This window comes from Felis catus, chromosome C1 (genome assembly GCF_018350175.1).
Source record: "Felis catus isolate Fca126 chromosome C1, F.catus_Fca126_mat1.0, whole genome shotgun sequence".
Classification (NCBI taxonomy): Eukaryota; Metazoa; Chordata; class Mammalia; order Carnivora; family Felidae; genus Felis; species Felis catus.
In genome coordinates, this window is record NC_058375.1 from 152750440 (window position 1) to 152777154 (window position 26715).

Genomic DNA, 26715 nt, shown 5'->3' on the forward strand with positions numbered 1-26715 from the left:
TTTAGAGATACACTTTCTAAATGCCTCTAAAACGTATTTTCCAACCCACGAATAGATGTAAATTTACAAAGACCTATTGTAGGAATTAATTTGGACTTTTTGGGATGTATTCTTCTGAAAACTGCATAGCCAAGTACTATGCAGCCCATGTAAATTGACCTTGCTATTTTACATAGCATAGCCTCTGGATAGCTTTTATCACTTGCCCAGATGGTGCTTGGCCTATGTATTTTAGTGGAATGGTTTATTTTCTCCTTGATAGGTTTCAAATGCACAAGAAAACATTATACCCGTCTATCTGCATTTGAGTGGAATACAAACTGACTAATAGATAAACATTCTGTGTGAAAGTAAATAGCCTTAAAGTATACTGCCTTCACATTCCATTGATCAGCTCAGTCAGCAAAGTTTTCCATATCGTCACTAATGTTCTAAATATTTTGGTGAGAAGCATGCCAGGAGCGTAGGGTATTTCCATTTGTGTCGCACGTAAGGTCATTATGAACTACCTCTTGAGTTTCTATTGATCCTTCTACTGAAGTAGTTTCCTTCACTTCCTTTTTGTTCCTGTTGGAAATGTTATTGCAGTTGTGAAGAAGAGAATTAGGGGCTGTTAAGTGGACTGGCTCAAATCCCCTGGCCAGACGGCAAGGGATTTGGACTGGCTCATTACCTTACCTTCATTAGTGGCCTTCTCCAAATTCTTAGCAGTCAAAAAGAGGCCGAGAGTATGAAGCCCGATTACCCAGTTGTACTACCACTGATTGTACACATTCATTTCTCAGGATGTGGCATCCCACCCCCACCCCACGCTCCAGAAGGGATGGTCAGAACAGAGCTCATTATTAGGCTAGTCCATATAAGAGCTCGTCATGCTGCCATGCAGAATCAAAGAATCACAGGAGAGCACCAGCTACTCAAAGGTCACCTTATCTCCCCCAACAGATCTTCATTTCTTCAGCATGCCCAATTTCCTAAGAGATCAAATCCTAGAATTCACGAGGCTAAATGAAATTCACACAAGACTTCAGCTTCTGCCTAAATACATGGATTTTTGACCATTCACATCTCAAAGTAATTTTTTTAAGTCCCTTAAAGCTCAAAGCCAATACGTAGGCCTTGAATTTATTTTCAGTTTTATAAATGAGTGTAAAACACAACAGTGCAGTCATATTTGGCATTAACTCTTACTAGCCACAAAAATGTGGGTCAACATTGGATTTTCCAAAGTTGTCTAAATAAGACTGGGTTTGTCAAAACTTGCCAGTTGCTTTCAAGTGAACACAGCATGTTGGCGGAAATGAAACGTAATGTCTAAAAGACAGAAAATAGGTCAGCACTGTGCAAAAGTAAACTTGTCAGTGAGATCAATATGAACCTACAAGTTAATGGGGATATTAGAATCTTCTTACAATAAGAGATGTGCAGGGTAGAGCCAGAACACGATTATAGCATTTATTCACTTGTGAAAAGCAGAGGATGTATTTAAATATTATTTTTTGTATCCTTAATGAAAGGCACTGCTTTTTAATATGGAATATTTATATGTAAGCACAGTCTTAGTTGATAGAATATCAGAGTAAATTAAATTTTGGTTCATTTGCTCGGTTTTTAGCAACATGAAAAATAAGGAAAAAAAGGGGGAGCAGTGGTCAAGCATCATAAAATTTCAGAAATATGATGTAAGTCCTTCATTAGGCTTCTCTGTGTTAAGTGTCTCAGAGAATTTGACATCGTGAATGAAGTCAGTCAAAATTTTTGCAGGAAAAAAAAAACAATAACAGAAAGAGCTTTCTTGGGGCTTCTCATTGCATTTATTTAAATTTTTAAAAAATGTACATCACTTTTTGAATACATAAAATGCCAGTGCTTTGCAACAGTTTTGTTACTGCATCTCTCAACTAAAAAAAAAAAAAAAAAAAGGAAGGAAAAAAACAACCCAGGAAAAATACATTCAAAAAGCCAGGCTGTTCTGCTTATGCACGGGCAGCGGCTTTGGAAAGCTACAGCCTACACTGTCTGTTCAGAGGCATTGCCGAACGAACATCAGTTAGCTATCGATGAAAAGTTGCACATAAAGCATTAAAGGATACAAAGAACAACTTGGTGGGGAGCAGGAGAAGAATGGAAAATTAAGAAAAATGCCACATATGCCGGGGTGGGGGTGGACTCAGGCAGAAGCAAGCATGAAGACTGATGTTTCTGGAGACGAGACTTATGGGAAAAGATGGGAGAAAACAAAGTAACGAGTTTGACAAGGTATAGATGCGTGTGCGCACGTGTGTGTGTGTGTGTGTGTGTGTGTCTCCACTTCCAATTTTCTACTTTACTGTCCAAGAGAAATGTGACAAAACTGAGGTAGAAATGAATGTGGGAGCACTATAGCCCAGAAGATTTCAAAATGAGAAGCAAAATTGCACTGAGAAGAGAGGAGTCAAAAAGGAGAGGGGATATAGATGTTCTTTGTGGATATATATATATATATATACACACACACACACACACATATATATAAAGTTGATTGGTTGATTTTGTATTTATTTCTTTGTTTTTGCTTGCTATCTTCTGCATTCTATCAAACAGCACGACAAGCCTATAAGCTAGATTAGTGAATAGAATGACACCATTCCCAGCAGTTTTAGGAGAGAACTTGCAAACCAACATCACCACCACCCTATGCAGTAAAAGGCAGTCCTAGTTTTTAGGTACTGTGACTTCCAGGGTCCTAAACAGGTCTTGTGGCTGAGTGTTCTAGGTACTAACATAAACTGAGTAAGTAGCTTTCCGTTAACCAGTGTACCTTTTAAGAACATTTTCACTTCATTATCAAGGAGCAATGTACGAAGAACTCTTGCAGTTTTTGACATAAAGAACTATTCTGCTCTGGTTTATTCCCCATAATTAGTAAAAGAATCTTTTTAAAAAAAAATCCTTCCATTTCTACTTTAAGTCGTAAATATTCAGTTGTATCACACGTCAGTATGTTTCTGGATACATTCAAAGTAATTTTCCTTGCTATCTTCCAATTGTTGAGGTAAACATACATTTTAATATAAAGTAACATCGAAGCCTATCCCATTACTCTCAGCAGTACATAGTGCTTTCAACACATTCCTTTGAGGTACTGTACAAATCACAATCGCTTTCCTGAGTTTTTGCAGACAAGAACATTAAAAGAAATGAACTGCAGAAATTAAGGTCCAGATTACCGTTACCCTGTTTTAACTGTTCTTAGCTTAATACTGCAGAACAGACAGGATTGAGGAATACTGTTGCTCTTAAAATGGCAAAAATCTGGTTTTCTGTCGTAACACAACCGTTCATCTCTTTAGTCCAATAATGTTTGAAGTTAAAGCTCTTTATATTAGCACATGCCACCAATGTAATTGTGAGGCAAACAAAAAATAAAGCACCACTCCAGGCACTTGACAGCAACTAAATCTCGAGAACAGCAGAATGGAATCAACACACAAGGTTCACGTCCTTCTGAAATCAACACACTTGCACCTTGCTCCTTGGTGAGTGTTGTCTGGCTTGAACTGAACTGAGCATCAACAGATGCTTTCTGTCATCTGGGGCTTTCAAATCAGCAGCTCTCATCTGATGCGTTTTTCCTCCAAATCTACCCTGACGCTAAAGATGCAACGCAATCGTCATCTTCCCCAGTACCCTTTGCGATTTAAACACTACTGGAAAGGGGCTCTATACCCTATGTAGCAGGTTTTATGTGTGTGTGCCAACATTCATTACATTTTTTTTTTTAAAGAAGTTATCACTGACTGCAACCAAACATTTTGTTCCATTCAACATACATATCAAGCTCTTTTTGAGATATGCTAGGCTGAATCTTGCAGAAAGCATTTTCAAAGTCTTGATACGTAACGGGCCTCAACTGGCTGGGCATGATGGCTGAAAGGTCTGTGGCTGGCATGGCGTGGAGGGGGCCCACCGCTGCTTCCTGACACAAATGAGCCACGTCTAGTCCAGAAAAGCCTTCTGTGCGCTGGACGAGCAGTGCAAACTCCTTGTCATTGAGACAGTAATTGTGCTGTGAGAGCAGTTGTACTATTATCTGGTGCCTCGCTGTGCTGTCAGGAAGTGGGATTAAAAGTCGTTTCATGAAGTACCTCCGAAGAGATTCATCTATTTCTTCTGGTTTACTGGTGGCACAAATTACTACGATTTGGTCCTCAGCTGAAGTTAGTACAGTGTCCAGCTGCATCAGAAATTCCGTTCTCATCCGATTGACTGGACTGTGTTCCTCACTCACTTGAGGGGAGAGAAGCATGTCAATGTCACTGACAAAAATCACCGAGGGCTGGCGGCACCTGGCCACGAGAAAAGACGCGTGGATGATTTTTTCTGCTTCTCCTAACCACTTGGCAACGAGTCCAGAACCAGCGATTTTGAAAAACGTGGCCCCCAGCTGGCTAGCTATGCATCTGCCCAGTAACGTTTTGCCTGTTCCCCGAGGCCCGAATAAAAGGATGCTCCGAGGTGAGGCCGTCAGTCCACTGAACGCGTCTGACCTCAACACTGGCCATAAAACCTCCTCTTTAATGACGGCCTTTACCAGGTCGAGGCCAGCGATGTCATTCCAGTCCACCGGTGGTCCTTGGGCGATAATCTCATTGGTTACCAGGTCAATGAGGTGCGTGTCGGTATTCTTCAGTTGCTCGTCCACAGAGTGGTTGGATGAGGTAGCTGCACGGAGTCCAGGGCCTTGCATCGGGTGAGAGAGGAGCTGCCTGTGCTCGTCCCCGTGCTCACTCATTACCGGCGACGTGTACTTCCCAAAGGATTCGCTGGATCTCGATCCCAGGGAATTTTTAGCAGTACTATAGGAAGGAGGGGTCAGAGCCCTACTGGACTGGCTGCTGAATTTCCTTTGCTGTTCAGAGGACATTAGCTGCTTCGTTGGCTTAAATGCTAAGGATGATGTTTCAGCACTTCTGTCAAAGCCATTCCCCCGATTCGAGTTTGAAATGCTGTTGTCGGGCATTCTGTACATGGGGCTCTGGGTAGATCTCTGTTGGCCGTAGCTGTAATTTCCGTAACTGGAGTCCATCTCTCCTTGCCCTGCCATATAGAAAGCTTTCCTTTTGAGAGAACTCGCCGAACTGTTGGCCAGAGCCGCGGGGGCGATAGGTGTCAAACCATGGCCCTGGTAAGTGTAGCCAGGAACAGTGGTGGGGGGCAGAGGGGTCGGAGCAGGGATTCCTGAAGGCAGGTAGGCTGAAGGAGGCGGCGGCGCGCCCCCGGGGCTGTACCCAGATCCCACGGCAGTCTGAGGCGGGTAGCTGGCGGGGGGATAGCTGTAACTGGAGAGGTTAGAGGTCCCATTGTAGCCCGGGACCAGGGCGGGCGGCGGGGGGGGCGGCGGGGGGGGCTGCAGGAGCCCGGAGCTATGCAAAGGGGAGGGGTGAGGTGAGGGCAGGGCAGGCGCCGGCTGGCTGCTGTACGTCGAATGCAAATACGAGCCGTTGTATCCCGGGGCGTATTCCTGAGACGGGAGCCCTGCGTGAAGGCTGGGCACGGTGTGGCTTCCGCAGGTACTACTCGAGTAGCTAGGTTCTGTCAGGTTGCTGGCCACCCCAGGAGAGCTCCCTATGCTGGCAGAGACATCTGCCGGAGGGAGGGCCGAACTGACTCCGGCTTTGCTGGCCGTGATGACATCCGGGACACAGTTCATGGGATAGACCGCTTCCGAATTCAAGGAAGGCTGCCAGGGTTCGCTTTCATTCTTCCGCCCATTCACCAGCCCCGAGGGCGCGTCCGAGTAGTTGCTGAGTACGGGCCGGTCCACGGGGCCTTCTAGGATGCCAGAATACTTCTCTGCGTACTTTTTTAGCAGGTTGGAGGCAGTCAGAGCAGATATGTCATCGTTTGCCCAGGCATACTGATAGGTGCGCTGCAAATGACCTCGGTAGGCTTCAACTTTGTGGGCAGGAGACCGAGTGGTTGAGGTGATGTCAAAGTGCTGTTCTGGCCACTGGGCATGCTCCGGCGTCCACTGCATCTTCAAGCCTGAGGGTTGCGGGGTTGGGGGGATGGGGGGGGTTGGGGAGGAAAGGGCGAGGAGGGGAGAAACGTTAATTTACGGAGATACTCATCAGAAGTGTTAAAGCTTTCCCCCAACTTCTTTCGTTACCTATTCCTCTCTAACGACATCGACATTATAAAGAATTCTCACAGTTCATCGTATCTCTTACGATCCGTACCGTAGGTACGCTTTAAAACGGACCGAAGTTGGGGCGCCTGGGTGGCTCAGTCGGTTGGGCAGCCGACTTCGGCTCAGGTCATGATCTCGCGGTCCGTGAGTTCGAGCCCCGCGTCGGGCTCTGTGCTGACAGCTCAGAGCCTGGAGCCTGTTTCAGATTCTGTGTCTCCCTCTCTCTGACCCTCCCCTGTTCATGCTCTGTCTCTCCCTGTCTCAAAAAAATTAAAAAAAAATAAAAATAAATAAAATGGACCGAAGTTCAGTCCTGTGTAAAAAAGTAAACTGAATTTAAACAAGAACTCTGTAGAAGACCTTTTTTTTTTCTTTTAAGTAACAAGCAAATCTGCTTCTGTGAAGCCTATCAAGTTACTTGCTACCCACACGCAGGAACGCACCTATATGTACACACACCTTCCTGTCAAATTAGAATTCAGTCACAGGTTCTTACAATGAAATAGGCATGTCTTTTCAATATCTAGCACGTGATACTATTAAGCATGTGCAATAGCTAGCTGTTCCGTCTCTTGACATCAGAGTTTCTGTTTTATATTTTAACCAATATAAAAATGAGACACAGCTGACAGATCACATCTAGGACCCCTCTCTTATTTGGCACTGAACACCTAGTTAGCACAGTATAATGCTCCCTGCGCAGAACAATATGACACAGACATAGCAGGTCATTCCATAATCCAACTCTCATCTAAAGTGCTCCACGACAGTTTCAAATCTGCTTCGTGGAGTGCAGCAAAGCAATCTCCCAGGCAGCGCTCCATCGCTTTCATCGCACAAAGCCTACAACTCGGTATGAATTACAACTGGCTCCTTTCTGCCTCTCAGTTCTGTTGTTGAGTCTCTGGAAAAAAAAACAAGCATCACTTGTCTGTCGGTCTTCCAGCTGGCGTTCTCCCTCCTTCTCCTATAATCCTTCCCTCTGCTTTACAGTCTCCCAGTGCTAAGAGGGGAGGATACATATGCACATATATATCCACACACACGTACAAATACCTACAAATATATATATATATATATCCTACATATATATATATGCATATATATACACACACACATATATGTCCACGCACATATACCTATCTATGCATATACCTATTATGTGTGTTTGTGTGTGGAGAGAGAAGGGGGAGGGAGGGAGAGGAAGGGAGGGAGGGAGGAAGGAAACAGGTGAAAGGGACCTGTTTCTTATAAGAATAGAGAACAGGGAGAGAATCTGGATTCTCTCTACATTTCTGTGGGAAGCAGTGTGTGGCATAAACTCAAAGAGTGCAGCCAGATAATGAGATGCTATGGGTAATTCTATCACCTGCTAGATTACTAACTGAAGCAAGGTGACTTAAGTAGCAAACTGTAAAGCAAGAGTATTTGCTCAGAATCAGAGAATCACTTGAATTTCACAGTTTAAAGAGACCTTAGAAATGACCTTATTTCACAGATTAGGGAACCCGCACCCAAAGGGATTTATAACGTACCCTCGGGGATTCACATAGACTTGGTTACGGGAGAGCACCAGAACCCTGTTTTGTTTCCCAGGGCTGGCTCACCCCATTCCAATCTCTGCTCGGTTCCAACACTTCCTATTCTGGGCCAGCTACATTAAGTAGGCCTCCTTCATCTCCTTTGTGTTACCCAAAGTGAATTTTGTGAACTGTCTTATGCCCTCTGGCAGAGATTCCTGGATAAAGAGGAGGCCTGGTCTAAGTGAAGCATCTGTGGCATCAGCTCCCTTCTGAATTACTGCAGTCTATTTTGACAGCTCCGACCCCCTTCTGCCTTCCTTCTCCAACCCCTTTAGCTCTTCATTCCCTGACTCTGGCTTCTGACATGGCCAGCTTTGACTTGCTGAGCTAAACTGAACACAGCACAGAGTTTGGTAACAGAATGGCATGTTGATTCCCTTCTGACTCCCTCTTCCTTGTTTGCAAAACCACTGCACCAGACACTGGAAGTTAATTAGCAGGATGATGCTGTGCTAATTGTGTTAATTTACAAGGTTTTAGTCAAAGAGAATCATGCCAGGGCTGGCACTGCTGTCATGCTTCCGACTTAATGATTAAGAAATACTGAAAACAAGGTGGGAAGGATTGCAGTAATTACACAATAAATGAATAAAGCAACAGGATTCATTTGCAAATATATTTTACTGCAGTTGTACTCATTTGCATTTGGATTTTTAAAAAGGATCCATGTAGATATTCATTTGCAAATCACCATCTCAGTTAAATTAAGTCTGAATGCTGCACGGTATAACTTAATCAAGCTCTCGCTTTTTTTTTTAAATAAAAATACAAAAGACCTTCTACTTCTCCTGCAGATGCAACAGATTCTTTCTTCACTTTCCTTTCCCTTACTCCTCCCAAATCTTCCTGTGTTTCTCGTTTAAAACTCTATGAAAAAAAAATATCAGTGGGGAAAAAAATTGTGAAATCCTGATGAAGTACAGCTTGCATCATTTCAGTCGGAGAAACTCTGGGGGTGAGTTCTAGGAGGGACTGAAGTGATATTCTTAATTGTCTGCTTTCTCAATCATTTCTTTTTAACGGGCGGGGGGGGGGGGCAGGAAAACACATCGCAGAATGGGTGAAATGACCGAGACCACACTTAAAGGGGAAAAGATGCAATTTTAATGAAGCAGTATTTCAGGAATCATACTTTCATTAAATTCAACTGGAAATTATTAAGAGCAAATCACCAGGAACCAATCGCAAGTAATCAGTATCTAAATTCTTCTAGTGTCATGGGATTTACTTCAAGCCTTATAAAAAAGGAAAGAATATTAATGTGACTGTAATGTAGAACTGTCTAAAAGACCTACAAATTCATTAGTCCTGTAAATTATTTCCAGGGAATTTCTATTAGGGTTTTTTCTTTAAGAGATTATCAAATACAGAGTTGAGAAAATAAGAAGGCACATGTGCCATGAGTGGAAATTTGATTAGATTGATACAGAAGAAACGTGAATAAATGTCTTGAGAGGAGGTCTCCGAAAATATTTTGGGAGTCATGGGAAATGGAATTTACCACAAACACAACATCACACACACACACACGCACATGCACACACATGCACGTGCGCTGTCAGGCATGGGTTCCTTTCAGTTAGCTGAGCTCAGCCATTGTTGGCATTAGTCAACATACATGATAAAAGCCCATTAAAAACAATGAAATGCTCTAGATTTAGAATCATTATTTAAAAAACAAAAAAGGGCATTCTTCCACCTTATTGGCTTACATTTTTTTCTTATAAATGATTCATTTATTCAAAATGTGCAAAAATGATTTTAGTAAGTTATGATCACTGTAAAAGAAAGGAATATCAAGTTGAAAGAAAGTAGGTTGGTCATTTTAACTGGATACGTCTGCAGAGTTTACCTCTAGCAAAACGAATACATTTCCTAAGGTTTCGGTTTCATCCAAAATTAAAAAAAATCCTATCAAAATTATTTGGGACAATTACCGGATATACCAGTGCCTTTTGATTCTCATGCTATTTTTGGATGTGCTTTCCAAGATGATTGAAAGTTTATCTATTGATGCATACTAAAGGACAGTAACCTTAACAGGGCTGCAAAAGGCAAGAGTGCGCTTTGATGAAATAACCTTAAGGGATCAGAATCATTCACATCACATCCCTTGGAACATGAGTACTTACCCTGTGTTTTAAAATCATTAATATTACCTGAAAGTGTAAGTTCATAGTTAACCATGAGCTAGTTCTTAGTGGCAGCTGAAGAAGCCAGCGTTCAGGAGACTGTCCTGGCCTTGGGAGCACAAAGAACTTTTTCATCAGTTTCTTGAATTTTAATAATAATTGGAAGGCGAGCCCAGCCTGTTTGTGTTGCTGTTATTATTGTTCTGTTTATCGACGGTGATGTTTCTGATGTGAAATAGAAGCAAACTGTAGAGCCAAATGTTCTTTGAACAAAAAAGCATGCCCCATTTGATTGTATTGCCGTTGTCCATGAGTAGGAAGCAGCACGTGTATGTCACTTAACTTGGCACCCAAATAATAAGATGGGCTTTAAAAACAGCTTTCAGATGGTTTCTCTTTGGAACATGAAGAGAAAAAGCTCAGAAACAATACTATTTCACCATTGTTAGAAACATGACTCCAGAAGAAGAACTTCCACTGCTGTTTAGAAATAGCTTATTAACTAGGTACCATAAAAATTCAGAAAACAAAGGAAAGTAGAAAAAAAAGAATAGTTCTTCAACACAATTGACGAGTTGTTCCAAAACATCAGCTTTTGTTTTTGAAAGGATCAGAAAATTCTTACCACGGCTGGCAAGTTTCACGAGGCAACGCGTTTGTTTTTAAAATATGTAATTTAAAGAAAATTGCTTTTAAGATACTTTAACATAAGTATTACGCAAGAATGATTGATACTACTGTAAAATGCCCGAGCGTTTTGTTATTTTATTGTTATAAGAGGAATCTCTGTATATATCAATGAACAAGCCTGTATTTCCCATAACACTGGACAGTTTGGATAACATTTCCCATTCTTATCATTCCTGACCGCTTTATAACTTAGGCTTAATTGCTAAACAGTGCTGCCTCACTGCTTTACTCGCTCCATTTTGTTCTTGAACTCTGTTGAGACAAAACAAGTGCGACACCCTTCAAAGCTCTGTCATAGCTTCAAAATGATAAGGAAACGGTTATGCAGAGAAAACGCAGGATATAAAAACAACTTTCAGGATGGGAGGAAATCGGAAATAAAAGACTAAGCCCCTGGAATCTATTTTTTTTTTATTTTTTAACGTCTATTTATTTTTGAGACAGAGAGAGGCAGAACATGAATGGGGGAGGGTCAGAGAGAGAGGGAGACACAGAATCCGAAACAGGCTCCAGGCTCCGAGCTGTCAGCACAGAGCCCGACGCAGGGCTCGAACTCACAGACCGCGAGATCATGACCTGAGCTGAAGTGGGACGCTTAACCGACTGAGCCACCCAGGCGCCCCCCTGGAATCTATTTTTAGCATACATTCCTGGAAATAGTCACCTCAGGCCCTCACTACCCCACCCCCACCCCTACCTAACATACCTATGCTGCTCAGCAGTTCATCGGGTCTAAAAGAGCCATTCTCTACAAGGTTCCCAAAAGGTAATTCTGGCTGAAGTCCTAAGGGCAGGGACCTGAGGCAAACACCTGCAGGCAGGGAGGGCTTGCTTGCTCTAGGATTGCGGCACCATGCGCACAGGAGCCTGCCCGGCGTCACTACACCTGTTACAACCCTTTGGGCTATGGTACCTCTGAACTTTTCATTATTATTTATTTAAATACATTTTGAAAAATGATTTAATACCGCATTTATCCATGTTCTCTTTAGAAAACAATCACTCCTGGGGTAAATATAACAAACTACAGTTGATCCTTGAACAACACAGCTTTGAATTATGTGGGTCCACTTACATGCAGATATTTTTGATAAGTACATGACAATACTGTAGATGTATTTTCTCTTATGATTTTCTTTTTTTTTAAGTTCATTTATTTTGAGAGAGAGAGAGAGAGAGAGAGAGAGAGAGAGAGTGTGTGCCTGCGCACAAGTGGGGGAGGGGCAGGAAGAGAGAGGGGAAGAAAGAGAATCTCAAGCAGGTTCTGCACTGTCACTGCAGAGCCTGATGCAGGGCTCGAACTCACGAACCACAAGATCATGACCTGAGCAGAAGTTACTTAGCCGACTGAGCCACCCAGGAGCCCCATGATTTTCTCAATAGCATTTTCTTTTCTCTAGCTTACTTTATCGTAAGAATGCAGTATATAATACATATGACATACAAAATATGTTTGCACTGGCTGTTTATGTTGATGGTAAGGCTTCTGGTTAACAGCAGGCTATCAGTTTTCAGGGAATGAAACGTTATGAGCAGATTTTTGACACCTGAGTTGTCCAAGGGTCAGCCCAAATAGAACAGTTTACAGCCCCCTCTGCCTAATAATGCAACAGATTCATCGTCTCCTGGGTAGCAACAGCAGAACTAACACACAGAGCATTCCGAATTTCAGGAAGAGAGGAGCAAATTCATTGGCTAAAAATATGGGCATAGTATGCAGTGATAAGCTTCGTGAGAGAGCACCTACTAACGTCCTGGTACTGAAAACTGGCCCCATGTAGGATCTCCTTATCATGATTCTTCAGGGGGAGCGACGACCAAATGAAATGTTTGAGCAGGCCCACCAGGATTCTCCTTTCGTGGCCTCGCCCTCATAAGCCAAGAGGCCAACACAACAGTACATGGTATTCTCTGTATAACCCATATGATCTGGAATCTTCCTCAGTCCGTTTCCTGGTAATTCCAGTCTGAAAATGTGATGTCATATTTAAAAGTAATAGCTGGGGGAAAGTGAGAGGCGGAGCACAGAAACTGTATGTTCTCTTTAATCTGTTTAATCTGGTTTCATCTTCAAGGACACCAAAATCAGAAGTCCTTAGGGACTGTTCATTTTATTTACTCAACAACTTGAGGGCCCACTGTGTATAAAGCCTGTGGTTCAATGCTAAGAATTTAAGTCAAGGGGATCTGTTTCTCAGACAATGAAACTTTTTCAGCTTTCTGTCTTTGTAACTTCACATTCTAAATTCTCTTTGATTTTAGAGATTAAGGAAACTTTAAAAAGTGACCTACTCCCCAATCCAGACAGTGTCTGCTATAGTTTGGTACTTCACTTACTATGGTGCCCTGTGGGGTTGAAAACTATTTTGCGTAACACAGCATTTATTTGGAGGCATTGCCTGGATGGTTGGCATAGAAAGGCACTGAAGAAAACATAAAGAAGGTTGTAGAATTTTGTTGGAAGGGTGAGCATCCTGAGTGTGAGAGCCAGACCACTGGCTTTGCTCAAACCATCACTTAATTGAACTAATCTTGGTGAAGTCACTTAAGCACATCAAACTCACTTTTCTCAGCTATAAAACGTGAACTGTAATGGTATCATATATCCTACTGGATTGCTAATAAGATTACCTAAAGTAATAATATTCATGAAAATGTTTTCCAGCTGTGAACTGCTATACAAATATTTCTTACTATTCTTTGGTTTTGAAAAATAATACAAGTGTATTAAACACAAAACAAAACTGACTAGACAGAAAAAAAGTAAAACCACTCTTAGAATTTATAAACCACTTTTTCTTCAACCTCAAGACAGCTCCTGAAAAGGAAATTTTCCAGTGGGAATGTGGGCTACAAGAAAGGTATAGCAATTCTTTCACACTCAGCAAAACACAGAGCATGATCTTACAAAAACAGTGTCAGAAATTCAAATGTTTTCAATTCCAAATGTTTTCCTAGTATTTTATTTATTTTAAATGTTCCTCAACATGGTAGAGACCACGGCTAAGAAATAAAGTACTTAGGGGTTTTTAATCCTAAGTTAAAAATGATCTCAAAACCTGCAGCCTCAAAATCAGACGTTCTAATTACACAGCAATACTGTCAAATGATTTTTTCTCCTTAAATCACACTTTCACACCTCAAGACTCCGAATGATAATACATTTTGAAGCAAATCACCCCCTCCTCCCATTTCACCATATTTGCATAAAGTGATCCTTTCTAACAACCACGGACGCATTTCTGGCTAAATGGTCCTTGGTAAGTACAGTTCCAATACCTCACCTCTAATGTAGAGACACTGCCACCTGACTGCCTGGGGGCAGCATACAGCCTGCAACCGTCTTTTCTTTGGCCAAGCACAGGGTTTTTTTTTGTTTTTGTTTTTAATTTTTTTTAACGTTTATTTATTTTTGAGACAGAGAGAGACAGAGCATGAACAGGGGAGGGTCAGAGAGAGAGGGAGACACAGAATCGGAAACAGGCTCCAGGCTCCGAGCTGTTAGCACAGAACCCGACGCGGGGCTCGAACTCACGGACCGCGAGATCATGACCTGAGCCGAAGTCGGCCGCTCAACCGACTGAGCCACCCAGGCGCCCCCAAGCACAGGGTTTTAAAAGTCAGTGGACTTTTTAAAAAGAATCTGTATTTCCATATTTTCTATCATTTCAAGACAAACTGAATGATCTTACGTATCACTAGATCTCATTCTTACCTGGCTGAATCTGAGGCCCAGCTGCCCACTTTGGACATGGCATGCCCTCTCCCCTGTGTCATGGTGGCCCCGCTCCCTAGTAAAACATCGGGTATTTTTATGGTGCCTATTGGTCACATAAACAACCAAATTTATGACTTCACTCTGACGCTTCAAGCTTCAGCTTTTATACTTAAGTACGTTTTCTTGAAAACTAGCAAGCATGCGGTTCTAAAATTTCAACAAGTAGTATCTTTATTTTTTTTAAGTTTAGTTATTTATTTTGAGAGAGAGAGAGAGAGAGAGAGAGAGAGAGAGAGAAAACAAGGGGGGGCAGACAGAGAGGGAGAGAGAGAACCCCAAGCAGGCTCCCCGCTGTCAGCACGGAGTCCGTTGCGGAGCCTGACCTCAGGTTCGCAAGATCATGACCTGAGCCGAAATCATGAGTCAGCCGCTGGACTGACTGAGCCACCCAGGCCCCCAAACAAGTAGTATCTTTAGAAAAGAAAATTCTTCAGGCTCTGGGCTGATGGCTCGGAGCCTGGAGCCTGTTTCCGATTCTGTGTCTCCCTCTCTCTCTGCCCCTCCCCCGTTCATGCTCTGTCTCTCTCTGTCCCAAAAATAAAAAAATAAAAAACGTTGAAAAAAAAAATTTAGAAAAGAAAATTCTTACACACTGTTTATTATATGCATTCCTGTCCCCTTAATCAAAACACAAGGAAAGTAATGGATATTTTTCTTGTTGATTCAGTATCGTTAGGACAGCAGTGTAGAATAATGAATAACGGTTTCTTAAAAAGCTGGTTTCCATGTTGCCGTTTATTTTAGTGTTTCCCCCTGTGCTCTGATGTGTCTGATGCTTTTTCTCGCTGTCTTCCCTATGTCAAGCCCCACCATTCCTAATATGCTCCTTTGAATATGCCATAGGTTCTGATACCACAAACCAAAGCTCCGTTTAATTGTAGAGCTTCCCCTATTAGTCAGTCATGAGTACAACTGCTGAGATACTGTTTAAGTTACTCCAAAGTTACGCTTCTTACTTCTTTACGGAAAGTCGTTGCATGGCTGGTATCTGCGTAAGCAACCGATCTTGTACGTATCATCATTTGGGACATAGTAAGAACTGATATTCAATGTTATGGGCATCGTGACTGGGACTAGAATGATATATACCCTGCCCTTCAGTTAAATTTGTGTGTGGCTTATGATCTGAATCAGTGTCCCTAAAATATATTACATTTTATTCATAGCAACGAAATATGGCCAAATGTAAAAATGACTATTTTGCCAATATTTCATACTGAGGAGGAAACTTGTTATGTGTTGGTCTGATAGGTCATCATTTTTAACATATAAGATGTTTATAAGAGGATGGCTTACACTTATGAGGATGAATGCATGAGCACTTATGCAAAGCAACTTACCCTGACGAAAGAAAGACACATTTAGTTCACTGAGTTTACATTCAATATATGATCAGGATGGACAGCCTATCTCTTGAAGCAGCCCAGGAAATCATAAACATAATTCAATTAATTTTTTTTTCCCTGTGAGGTCCTAACATTTCCAAAACTCAAGTCCGAGTTTTCAAATAAACATATAATCATGCTCACATCAAATCCATATATTTTAAAATTATAAATGTAGACTTTTTGTTTGTTCATTCATTTGGGTTCCCCTTCCCCGCCCCGCCCCAAGGGCTGGGTTTTACAAAAGTTTCTGTGTAAAAATTTTTGAGTACTAATCTAAGTAAAGGAACAGTGTCGAAAAGTCTGTGTATAACCTAAAAGTGTATTACCAAAAGTAATTCCCAAGAACACAAGACTATGCATATACATGCAATTTAAGTGTTTTTTTGTGTTTGTTTGTTTGTTTGTTTGTTTTGAGAGAGACAGGGACAGAAGTTCTAAACCAGAGACAGTGCGTTGCACTGACAGCAGAGAGCCCGATGTGGGGCTTGAACTCACGATCTGCAAGATTATGACCTGAGCCGAAGTTGGACGCTTAACTGACTGAGCCACCCGGGGGGCCTGCATATACACGCAATTTAAAATATACACATGATTCATACTCTGAATCTTAGTATTTAGTGTCAGGTGTCATCAACTCTTGCCAGGGAAAGAGTTTGAGGGTTACTAGGCAAGAGGACTGATTTTTCCATGTTAAGTCAAATACTTTGTTTATTCTACCTCTGTGAATGTTTTTAGACAATTTGTAACCAGCTCAAATAGTGCTTTGTAGTTAACCTTTAAAGATGTTCCTTTATGGCCTTTCATCGCTCATGCTGTCTCTTCCCTTTCCCCATATACGTTTTCAATCCATTACAGCCATCTACCCTTCCCCCCAGTTCTTTTTGTCATACAAAGATCATCAGGACATACCACATATGTCCATAGGGACTGCCGGGCTAATGAATATGTATGTTCTGTGTCACAACAGAGCACTCCCCTTGTTCTGCGGTATCAACCCTCTTATGTGTGTAAATAACAGGTGAGCTGTGTAGCGTGCGGGGATAAACGGGGTTAACACAACCTGAAAGCCCCATGCTAGATTCATAGTAGCCAGCCTGTATGGTCGATCCAGAAAGAGAAAGCCACACGCCAAAAGTATTGTGCATTTTCTACGTGTTTTGAGTCTTTATTTTTACAAAGGTCTCTGCCGAGGCAACATTACCATTGTCCTAAAAGTCTGAGGTGATTTCAATTGATTCTCAAGTTACCATTGTGCCATATACAATAAATTTGCACGTTCAGTTAACACAGAGCATGGTACCAACCTTGAATTATGACACGGCTGGTTAATTTCCTTGGTCACGATCCTAAAATGTTATGTTAATCATTATGCGCACATACGGCTATTTCTAAATAGTTATTTGCACATGTGTATTCTATTTCAAGTATATACATGCAGAGCTCAATTTAGTTATATTTAAACTGAACTGTATTCACTTTTGCTCAACACACCATGCTGACATGGGTCATAAACAAATTTCAGAATCTCTCAAGCCCCACGACATTGTGCAAGATGCAATTTGTATTCATCCTCTTTTTCTGTGATCCTCTGGAACCTTACTCTAAAAAGACAGTTTACATAAAACAAAATAGACCACTGAGACTGCTTATTTAAGACTGAGGGCTCTCTCGTAATTAGACAAAGAAGTAGAATATTACTTACATATATGCATACAACTCTTCAACCGTTCTTAAAAACTCTGCGTAAGGTGACTCTACAGTGTGCAAAGCTCAGACAAAATTTGTTTAGGTTATTTATGCATTTTTTTCTCTTTTTGGCAATCTGGGCATTAATTTTTAATGCAATAGCAAAATAGTGTCTTGGACTTTGATAAAAATATTCTATAGTCAGGGCTGGGTGACATAGTGCATTAATTCAGTGTCCTTCACTCCAGGGACCTGTGTATAATTTAGTCCAGCCTGAAGAAAATAACTTTGATCTGAAGGCAGTGGAAAAAGCTACATATGAAATGAGTTTAGGTAGGTTTAGGGTTGTTTCTTCCATATAAGACAACGTATGAAGATAAACTGCTTTCGAATACAATCAACATGGTCCACGAAGAGCTCTGGCTCATAACACTATTCTCCCTATGTCTCCGTTCTCCCCACCGAGGCCCCATTCTATGGTCTGGTGAAATAAACCTGAGCACCGCCTATAATTAGGATGCTCTAATTTCCAGATAAACAGAACGTTGTTAAAAGTGCAGTGTGAATGACAGTCCAGTCATTAGCGCCGTTGGCTCTTCCATTTGTAAAAACAAAGAATGCTACATAATGAGACAGAAGTGGAAGAGAGGATAGCAGCATCCTCAAAGAAAGTGGCATTTCCTGTCCTGGTGGGGGTGCCCAACAACCTAGCCTTGGGGAAATGCTAACAATAGGAGGGACCATAAGTAAGGAAATTGTTTCTTCAGATTCTATCTTGATCGTGTTCCCTCTGACAGTATGTAACTACACAGTATTTCATTTCATTTACTGTTACAATAGACAATGCCATTACACCCAAACAAAACAAAACAGAAAACTTTAGGCCTTGGCTGAATTTTTAAAAGTGACTGGTCTAGGGGGCACCTGGGTGGCTCAGTCAGTTAAGCCTCTGACTCTTGGTTTCAGTTCGGGTCATGATCTCAGGGTTCCTGACTTTGAGTCAATGCACTGTAGGTGCCGAAGTCTGCCTGGTATCCTCTCTCTTCCTCTCTCTCTCTCTCTCTCTCTCTCTCTCTCTCTCTCAGAATAAGTAAATAAACTTAAAAGAATGATTAGTCCAGTGACATTAACCACATGAAATACATATCCTTTCTTTTGCTTATAATTCTACAATCAATTCCAATCTCTCTTCGGTTGTGAATAAATGACTTACTTTTGTCTCTAATACAGCAGTTAAGAATAAATTTGCTCTCAATACTGCCCTTAGAGTTAAAAGCTGTAAGGATGTTGCTTCTATATGACGTAATCAATATGACAATTGTATACTTCTTACCTATAATAAACTACTTTATTGGCCTCCTTAAGATATGGATAAGCTACATACGGTATTTGTTACTATTTTAAGGAAAAGGGAGAGAACAGTTGCATTTTTAAATTAGCAGATAATTTGAAATAAACATTTTTTTTAACGTTGCAAGTTTTTATTTAAATGCTAATTGGGGGCACCTGGGTGGCTCAGTAGGTTAAGCATCCGACTTCAGCTCAGGTCATGATTTCATGGTCCATGGGTTCGAGCCCCGTGTTGGGCTCTATGCTGACAGTTTGGAGCCTGGATCCTGCTTCAGTTTCTGTGTCTCCCTCTCTCTCTCTGCCCTTACTCCACTAGAGCTCTGTCTCTCTCTCTCTCTCAAAAATAAATAAACATTAAAAAATGAAATAAAAAAATAAATTCTAATTAGTTAACATGTAGTGTGATACTAGTTTCAGGAGTAGAATTTAGAGATTCATCACTTACATAGGATGCCCAGTGTTCAATCACAATGAAAGAAACTTATTTTCAAATTTGCTAGTTTTGGGGCACCTGGGTGGCTTAATTGGTTAAGCATCGGGCTTCAGCTCAGGTCATGAGATGGAGTCCTGACCTGGGCTCCATGCTGACAGTGCAGTCTGTTTGGGATTCTGTCTCTCTCCCTCTCTCTCTTCCCCTCCCCCACTGGCTCGCGCGCGCTCTCTCTCTCTCTCTCTCTCTCTCTCTTTCTCTCTCAAATAAAACTTAAAAAGTATATAAAATAGGGGTGCCTGGGTGGCTCAGGTCATGATCTCGCGGTCTGTGGGTTCGAGCCCCGCATCGGGCTCTGTGCTGACAGCTCAGAGCCTGGAGCCTGCCTCGGATTCTGTGTCTCCTCCTCTCTCTCTGCCCACAACCCCCCCTCCCCCCCACCCATGCTCATTTTCTGCCTGTCTCTGTCTCTCAATAATAAATAAACATTAAAATTTTTTTTAATTATATAAAATAAAAATAAATAAATAAATTTGCTAGTTTTAGTTGCTTATGTTGAAAGAGTAAATGAGTCAAATCTTCCTGCTCCCTCTTTTTTTTTTTTTTTTCAACGTTTATTTATTTTTGGGACAGAGAGAGACAGAGCATGAACGGGGGAGGGGCAGAGAGAGAGGGAGACACAGAATCGGAAACAGGCTCCAGGCTCTGAGCCATCAGCCCAGAGCCCGACGCGGGGCTCGAACCCACGGACCGCGAGATCGTGACCTGGCTGAAGTCGGACGCTTAACCGACTGCGCCACCCAGGCGCCCCAATCCTGCTCCCTCTTTAAACTGTGTACATCCTAGTTGCACAATGTCCCTAAACAAGAGGAAAGCCAGAACCTGCAGGTGATCCAGGTAGGCTACCCAGAAAAATCAAATCCAGGTGCCTGTGTGTATGTGTGTGTGTATTTAAGTGTTATGTCTGTAGTTACAGAGAAGATACAGAGAAAACAGGAGGAAAATGACAGAGAAAGAAAAGAGATTTTTTAACTTGCTTTTATCCTAAAAAATCGTCTGCTTTCCTATCAATAACCTCAGAATGTGAAGTTCATGCTAAATGATTTAACAAACGTGGAGAGCATATTTTCAATCACAAGTTTAAGCATATTTAAGGTTTTCTTTAGCTAGTTATTTATTATTTATGGCCTAAACCAAGTCATATACCTCAAAAAGTTTCCATATTTATAAAACTTAAACTTTTGTTTATCCCAAATTATACTGTGAACGCTCTTCCTTAATTGAGCATTCACTTTCAAGGAGGTCTGGGTTTACATGTGTAAAGTCTTCTTCAAAAAGGAAATCTAATAACAATTTTATTACATATTAATACATTTTCTCAGTTGAATACAAAAAATAAAATCATTTTTTAACTGAAGTATAATTGAGACACATTTTAGAATCATTTTCCAGGAAATGTTAAAAAAAAATCCTTGAAAAGCAATTAATTAAAATCTGTAACCATTGGTTTATATAAGAAAGCACCCCAGTTATTAATTTAGAAGCGTTTTTGTGTTTTCTATAGAATTGTTTTTTTGTTTTTAAACAGAATAGAGAATTCATAAAAGTAATGATGAATCATAAGTCTAAGAACATTCCTTTCTCATTAAAATGACATACCTGAACTGGTCTCCTTTTAAGTAAATCTTTTTGAAAGCATCCAGATGCCTACAAGAGCATTCATTTATATTTGCCTTGCGTCTCACGGCCATTACCTGATCACTTAGCTAACTTGTGAAGTTTTTCAGGTGAAGATGTTTTATTATGCCCTCCGTTTTTTAAATGCTTCTTCAGCCAGCCATTGTTTTCCTGTTTTACCCGCGAAATTATTTTATCCTGTTCAGTGTCAAATGATATTGTACTTTAAAAAAGAAATCTATTCAGAGAATATAGCATAAAATAGTGCATTGCATCCCTGGCCATAGCTCCCAGAAGCATTAAAATGTTACTAGAGTACCCGAATGACAGCAGTGACAGCTTAATCACTTAAAGGCTTTTTACATTAACAATTTTTTTCTTTCAATTTAAGCAGTAATATTCAGGCATGATTTAATAGGAGGTTAGCTGTTCAGTGCAGCTAAATAACGCACTTTTTTTTAAATATCAAAATCAAGTTTAGTGTCTAATGAACATTTCTTTACACTTTCTGAAATATTCGTGCACGTTCATAAAGCTAGGTTTCTTTTATTTTTTCCCCTCCCATATATGTATTTAAACAATCGGCCTGATAATTAGCATGCACAGTCCAACAGCTTCCTGTATTGTTATGATTTTAAGCAGAAGATCCATGGATAAAATGTAATTGAAAGGTGAGCCTATTAATCTGAAGAATAACCTCCACAAGCCAAATAAGAATGAATCATTTTTAAGTCTCCACCTCATTTATAGCTTTATATTCCTAAGGAAAAAAAAAAACCCAGAGAGAAACTAAAGGTGACCTTATTTAGACATATTAGTCAAGACAGCCTTTGCTGTTTTTAAGCAAACATGATTGTGACTCCACTTTGTCCGTCCAGCTTTCCAGTGTGTAAATTGGATGATGACTTGGACAATTCTCTCTTCATTAGTGAACCGTGGAAAGGAAATACAGAGATGGCTTTTTATTTTTTAAACTCTCCAGTGTCTTGTAGCCAGATTCTGAGGCACCAAGGAAATATACATGTATATGTATATATATTTTTTTCTAGACAAGCTGTCGTAATTGAAATGAAGTCTAATCAGACTCATTACTGTTTTCAGCAATTTGCACGACCAAAGATGCTTATTAGGTAACTGTGTTTAATAAACCACTCTTTAGAAAAATACCAGTAATGAGCTCTTAACAGCCAATCTTTAGCGTGAATGTAATGTGAAAAGTGTTCCTAGCGCTGAATAGATTTTCACATTTAGTAGTGTCATAATTAAGCTCCATGAATTGGATGCTGTGATGTTAGATTTATTATAATAATCTTATTTTTTCCCTATTTTAAATATACTTGGGAATACAGTCATCTTCTATTACAGTTGGGTCTATATTCGTTGTAAGGCCAAATTTAGGCTAATGCCAGGCTGGTCAAAAGGTTTTTCAGCTTAGGATTTGTTAATGAATGATAAGCAAGGATTTTATAACTGATAATTGATTCTAGCAGTCAAGTGTTTCCTCATCAGCATCCCCACACCTCTTCCTGTCATTTGCTTACATATGAAAAGTTATCTTGAGATATATATACATTGTGATCCTTTAGAGGAAAAATCACTTTTCTACCACTAAGGTAAAACACGGACAAAAATGGATATTCTGAAAGGAATAGTTGAAGAAACATTGGTCTTTCATAATAGCAGCTATAAATAACATTCTATTGCTTCGTTAGACATCGTTTTTAAAAAGGTGAATACCATTTTCCTCCCTGACTCTTCTTTTTTGTGACACTATTTACTAAGATCTTAACATTAAAGAACAATATTGCGGATATATATTATTTATATGCACTAAGGGCGGTCATGAGCGTTAGCTAGGCTTCTTATTGATAAGGGCAAAAAAAATGTTACACATGTCTAACAAGAGGACTTATTTCCATGCAACATGATGCATGTGCTAAAATAAGTTTATATCTATGGAGTCTGTATCGATGAAGCCATCAGTAGAGTATATCCTGCGGCATTTCCATGTGCATAATAATTATATAGAAGGCATTGAAAATATTCCTTGAGAACATCTAAACAAGACTTCAAGGAAGCTCTTGAGCTTACTGTCATAAAGTATCTCCCAAGATACGACAAATATCTGTTCTTCACTGAAGGTAACCCAAAAGATGACACAATTAGCTTTGAAATGAGACTCTAGACATTCTGCAGCGGGTCCATAAAGATAATCAATAAATGAAAAAGTACAAAAATAACAGGAGACTAAGATTTTATACCCATTCATGATACAATGTTAAGAAGGATTCTGCTGCTGAATGATTCTCCTCCCAGTACACTCATTTCTTCTAACCTCAAGCTTCATGACGCCTAATTGGAGCCAATAAGCCTCCATAACTGTTTTCAGCTTTTTGAATCAATAGGGCTATGAGGACTGAGACTGTCAAATTAATGGCTTGTTTCATCTGATTTTGTGGAATGCACTTCTTTGCATTACAAAGTAGAGAAGAAACCAAACTCTTTCCCTTGTGAATTCGTATAGCTCTCAAATCAAAATATCTTCCTGTTTCTTTAAGTCTCAACTGAATTCGTATTCAGAACCACAGAAGAAAAAGCCAGTGCATAAAACTATGGTAAACCTATATCCTGCATCTTTAAATGACTCATAGCTAAAAATAAAAAAAAAAAAAACAACAAAACTTAGAAGAGGGCCCCTTTCAGTGCCTTTGGAGTACCTTATCATAACCTTGAATAACTTTATTTATGAATCCAAGAATTTGTGAATGTTTTATAAAGGAGAATAAATATTTTGTATGTTAGAATCTAATATAAAAGCTAAGAAGCTCTAAAATGTCAAGTAATAGTAATAATGGCAAAAATAACAATGATAAACACAACTTATTCTTTTGGTGAGCTTTCAAAATAGCTTTTGATAATGATGAAGCTATGGTTTTAATTATGAACTTTAAGAAGGAATTGAGTATTTTAGTTAATAGATATTTTACCTAGGCTTACCCTGAGCTATATAGAAAGCTGGCAGAATTTGCCTCGGTCTTAATTTCTAAGTGAGAAACAAGCTAGGGAGCATGGCTATATGCATAGATAAGGTTCTAGTGCAGAGAATAAACAATACATTAATACATATTATCTTGTAAACACAAGATATGGGGGTAATAGGGCATAATTAAATGGCAGTGGTAATGGGGAGATTTGTGTCATTAGGCAAGACTTTTTGGAGAGGGTGGGTTTTAAACATCAGCTTTTGGTCACACCATTTAGACACAGGTCTGAAGATGCAGACAAACCATATATTTAAGCTTGCAAATAATTTTGAAAAAAAATTAAGGCCCCTCAATCCTTAAAACTTTCAAGAACCCACAATACCTTGTATCTGCCTTATTCTCAGCACCATATGTAATTTTATCATTTGTCATCTTCCTAAGCAAAAAAAAAAAAAAAAAAAAAAAAGCTTAAAGTAAATATCCTTCCTGGTAACAGACAAGCAAGCAAGCAAATAACAACAAAAAAAGGAAAACTGAAAAAATTCATTTTCTTTTACTTAGGTCTTAAATTCTTACAGGTTTACTCTAGCCCCATCTCCTGCCCTCACCTTCTTTTGGCTCTGACATGTGGGCCACTGACTTATTTTCTCTCCTTTCATTCCCTTTCTTCCCCTTTTTAAGTAGTTTGTCACTTATGAGAAAACAGGTTACAGAGAAAACATATCTTAAGTCTCAAAACCAGCATCTTAAATCTTCCTTGAATCTCTGAATCCCGATAATTTTTATTGTCACTAAAGCAAAAAATAAACAAACAAAAAACCCAAATAAGACCAGTGGGCTCAACTGTTTAAATTATCATGACAATCATGCTGTAACAACATCTGAGTGCCTACTATTACTTAAGAGCTTCTTCCCTGGCTGCTAGAAAGTAGAGGTCTCCTATGACCCAGCAATTGCACTACTAGGTATTTGTCCAAAGGATAGAGAAATACTGATTCGAAGGGACACGTGCACCCCAATGTTTATAGCAGCACTATCAACAATAGCCAAATTATGGAAAGAGCCCAACTGTCCATCGACTGATGAGTGGATAAAGAAGATATGATAAACACATACAATGGAATATTATTCAGCTCTAAAAAGAGAAAGAATGAAATCTTGCATTTGCAATGACATGGATGGAACTAGAGTGTATTATGCTAAGTGAAATAAGTCAGAGAAAGACAAATACCATATGATTTCGCTCATGTAGAATTTAAGAAACAAAACAGATGAACATAGGGGAAAGAAAAAAAAAGGAGAGGGAGGAAAACTGTAAGAGACTCTTAACTATAGAGAACAAACTGAGGGTTGCTGGAGGGGAGGTGGGTGGGGGATGGACTCAATGGGTGCTCGGTATTAAGGAGGGCACTTGTTATGAGCATTGGGTATTGTATGTAAGTGGTGAATCACTGAAATTCTACTCCTGAAACCAATGATACTGTATGTTAATTAACTAGAATTTAAACAAAACCCCGAAGCATTAAAAAAAAAAAAGTCCCTGCCCCAATGGAACTTACGGTCTGTCTTTAGTGATGATTTACCAAAGAAAATACTTAGTTCCAAATCTGGTAGGGAGAAGTAGCCACATAGAAGAGCGAATGGTCGAACTGTATTGAAAGCTGAACAGAATTTCATCAGTTACAACAGACAGAGATGAGTTTTCTTGCTTAAGACAAAATTCAGTCAAAATCACAGATGATGCTAAATGTACTTGGCACATTTGAGAAAAAGGGTAGCTTGGTATGATTAGAAGATAGGGAGGCATAGGTCTATGTACAGGGTACGATGGAGGTAGAGATGAAGGCTGAATTCAGATACTGCAAATGGACTTAAATATCTGGACCTTAATCCTACTGCCATCAAAAAATGATGCCTTCGGGGCACCTGGGTGGCGCAGTCGGTTAAGCGTCCGACTTCAGCCAGGTCACGATCTCGCGGTCCGTGATTTCGAGCCCCGCGTCGGGCTCTGGGCTGATGGCTCGGAGCCTGGAGCCTGTTTCCGATTCTGTGTCTCCCTCTCTCTCTGCCCCTCCCCCGTTCATGCTCTGTCTCTTCTGTCCCAAAAATAAACGTTGAAAAAAAAATGCTGCCATCACAATTTCTTTAGAAATATGTCAATAATAACAACACATAGAACAGAAGAGAGAGGGGAAAGGCTGGAAGTAGGGCCAGAACTTGAGCGATGGGAAGAGAAAAATCTGAGAAAGATTTTCGACAGAGAATCAAAAAGATGAGCTGACGAATTAGGTTTGGGGGAATGAAGGAAAGGGAATGGGGACATCAAAAGGATACCGTCACAAAAATATAAATATCTGTGAGGTATCTGTAAAATAGTTAATAAAGAGACTGTGGGTGTATTACACTTAATCCTCCAAAAGCCCAGTGAGGGATTCTTCTTCTTATGTCTGATGAAACAAACAAGGTTTGATGAATCTAAGGAACTTTTCCCAAGGCCACCCCAAAGTCAGAACTGCACCCTGGACTATGTGGCACATAATTGCTACACTTCGTCTTTCCTTAGAGGACTTATTAGCTTGTATAGCCAATAAGTTGGACACTGGAAGTTCCTATCTCTTGATGGGAAAGAAGCCAGAAGTCTTGGAGGATGTTTAGGAATCATGTGCATACAGGAATTTGTTGAAATGACAGTAATGGAAGGCACAGCAGAGAGAAAGTGGATAGAAGGAGATGAGAATGGAAGTCTGGAGTTAAACCAACATTTAAGGAGTAGACACTGGGGACTGGGAGGATATTTCTAGAATAGAAAGGGAAACAGAGAGAGGGAGAGAATATGCTCTTGCAA

General features: G+C 40.3%; 1 protein-coding gene across 4 annotated transcripts in view; it reads right to left on the reverse strand.

Moving 5' to 3' along the window:
- Positions 1-2512: 2512 nt before the first annotated feature.
- The window catches only part of FIGN (fidgetin, microtubule severing factor), a 130318-nt gene continuing 106115 nt past the window's right edge, over positions 2513-26715 (reverse strand). For all 4 annotated transcript variants that reach the window (XM_006935322.5, XM_003990813.6, XM_045033875.1 and 1 more), the window contains one exon: positions 2513-6027. In XM_006935322.5, the coding sequence (XP_006935384.1) occupies positions 3773-6019 (2247 nt within the window). In that variant the 5' untranslated portion in view covers positions 6020-6027 and the 3' untranslated portion in view covers positions 2513-3772. The remainder of the gene's footprint in view (positions 6028-26715) is intronic.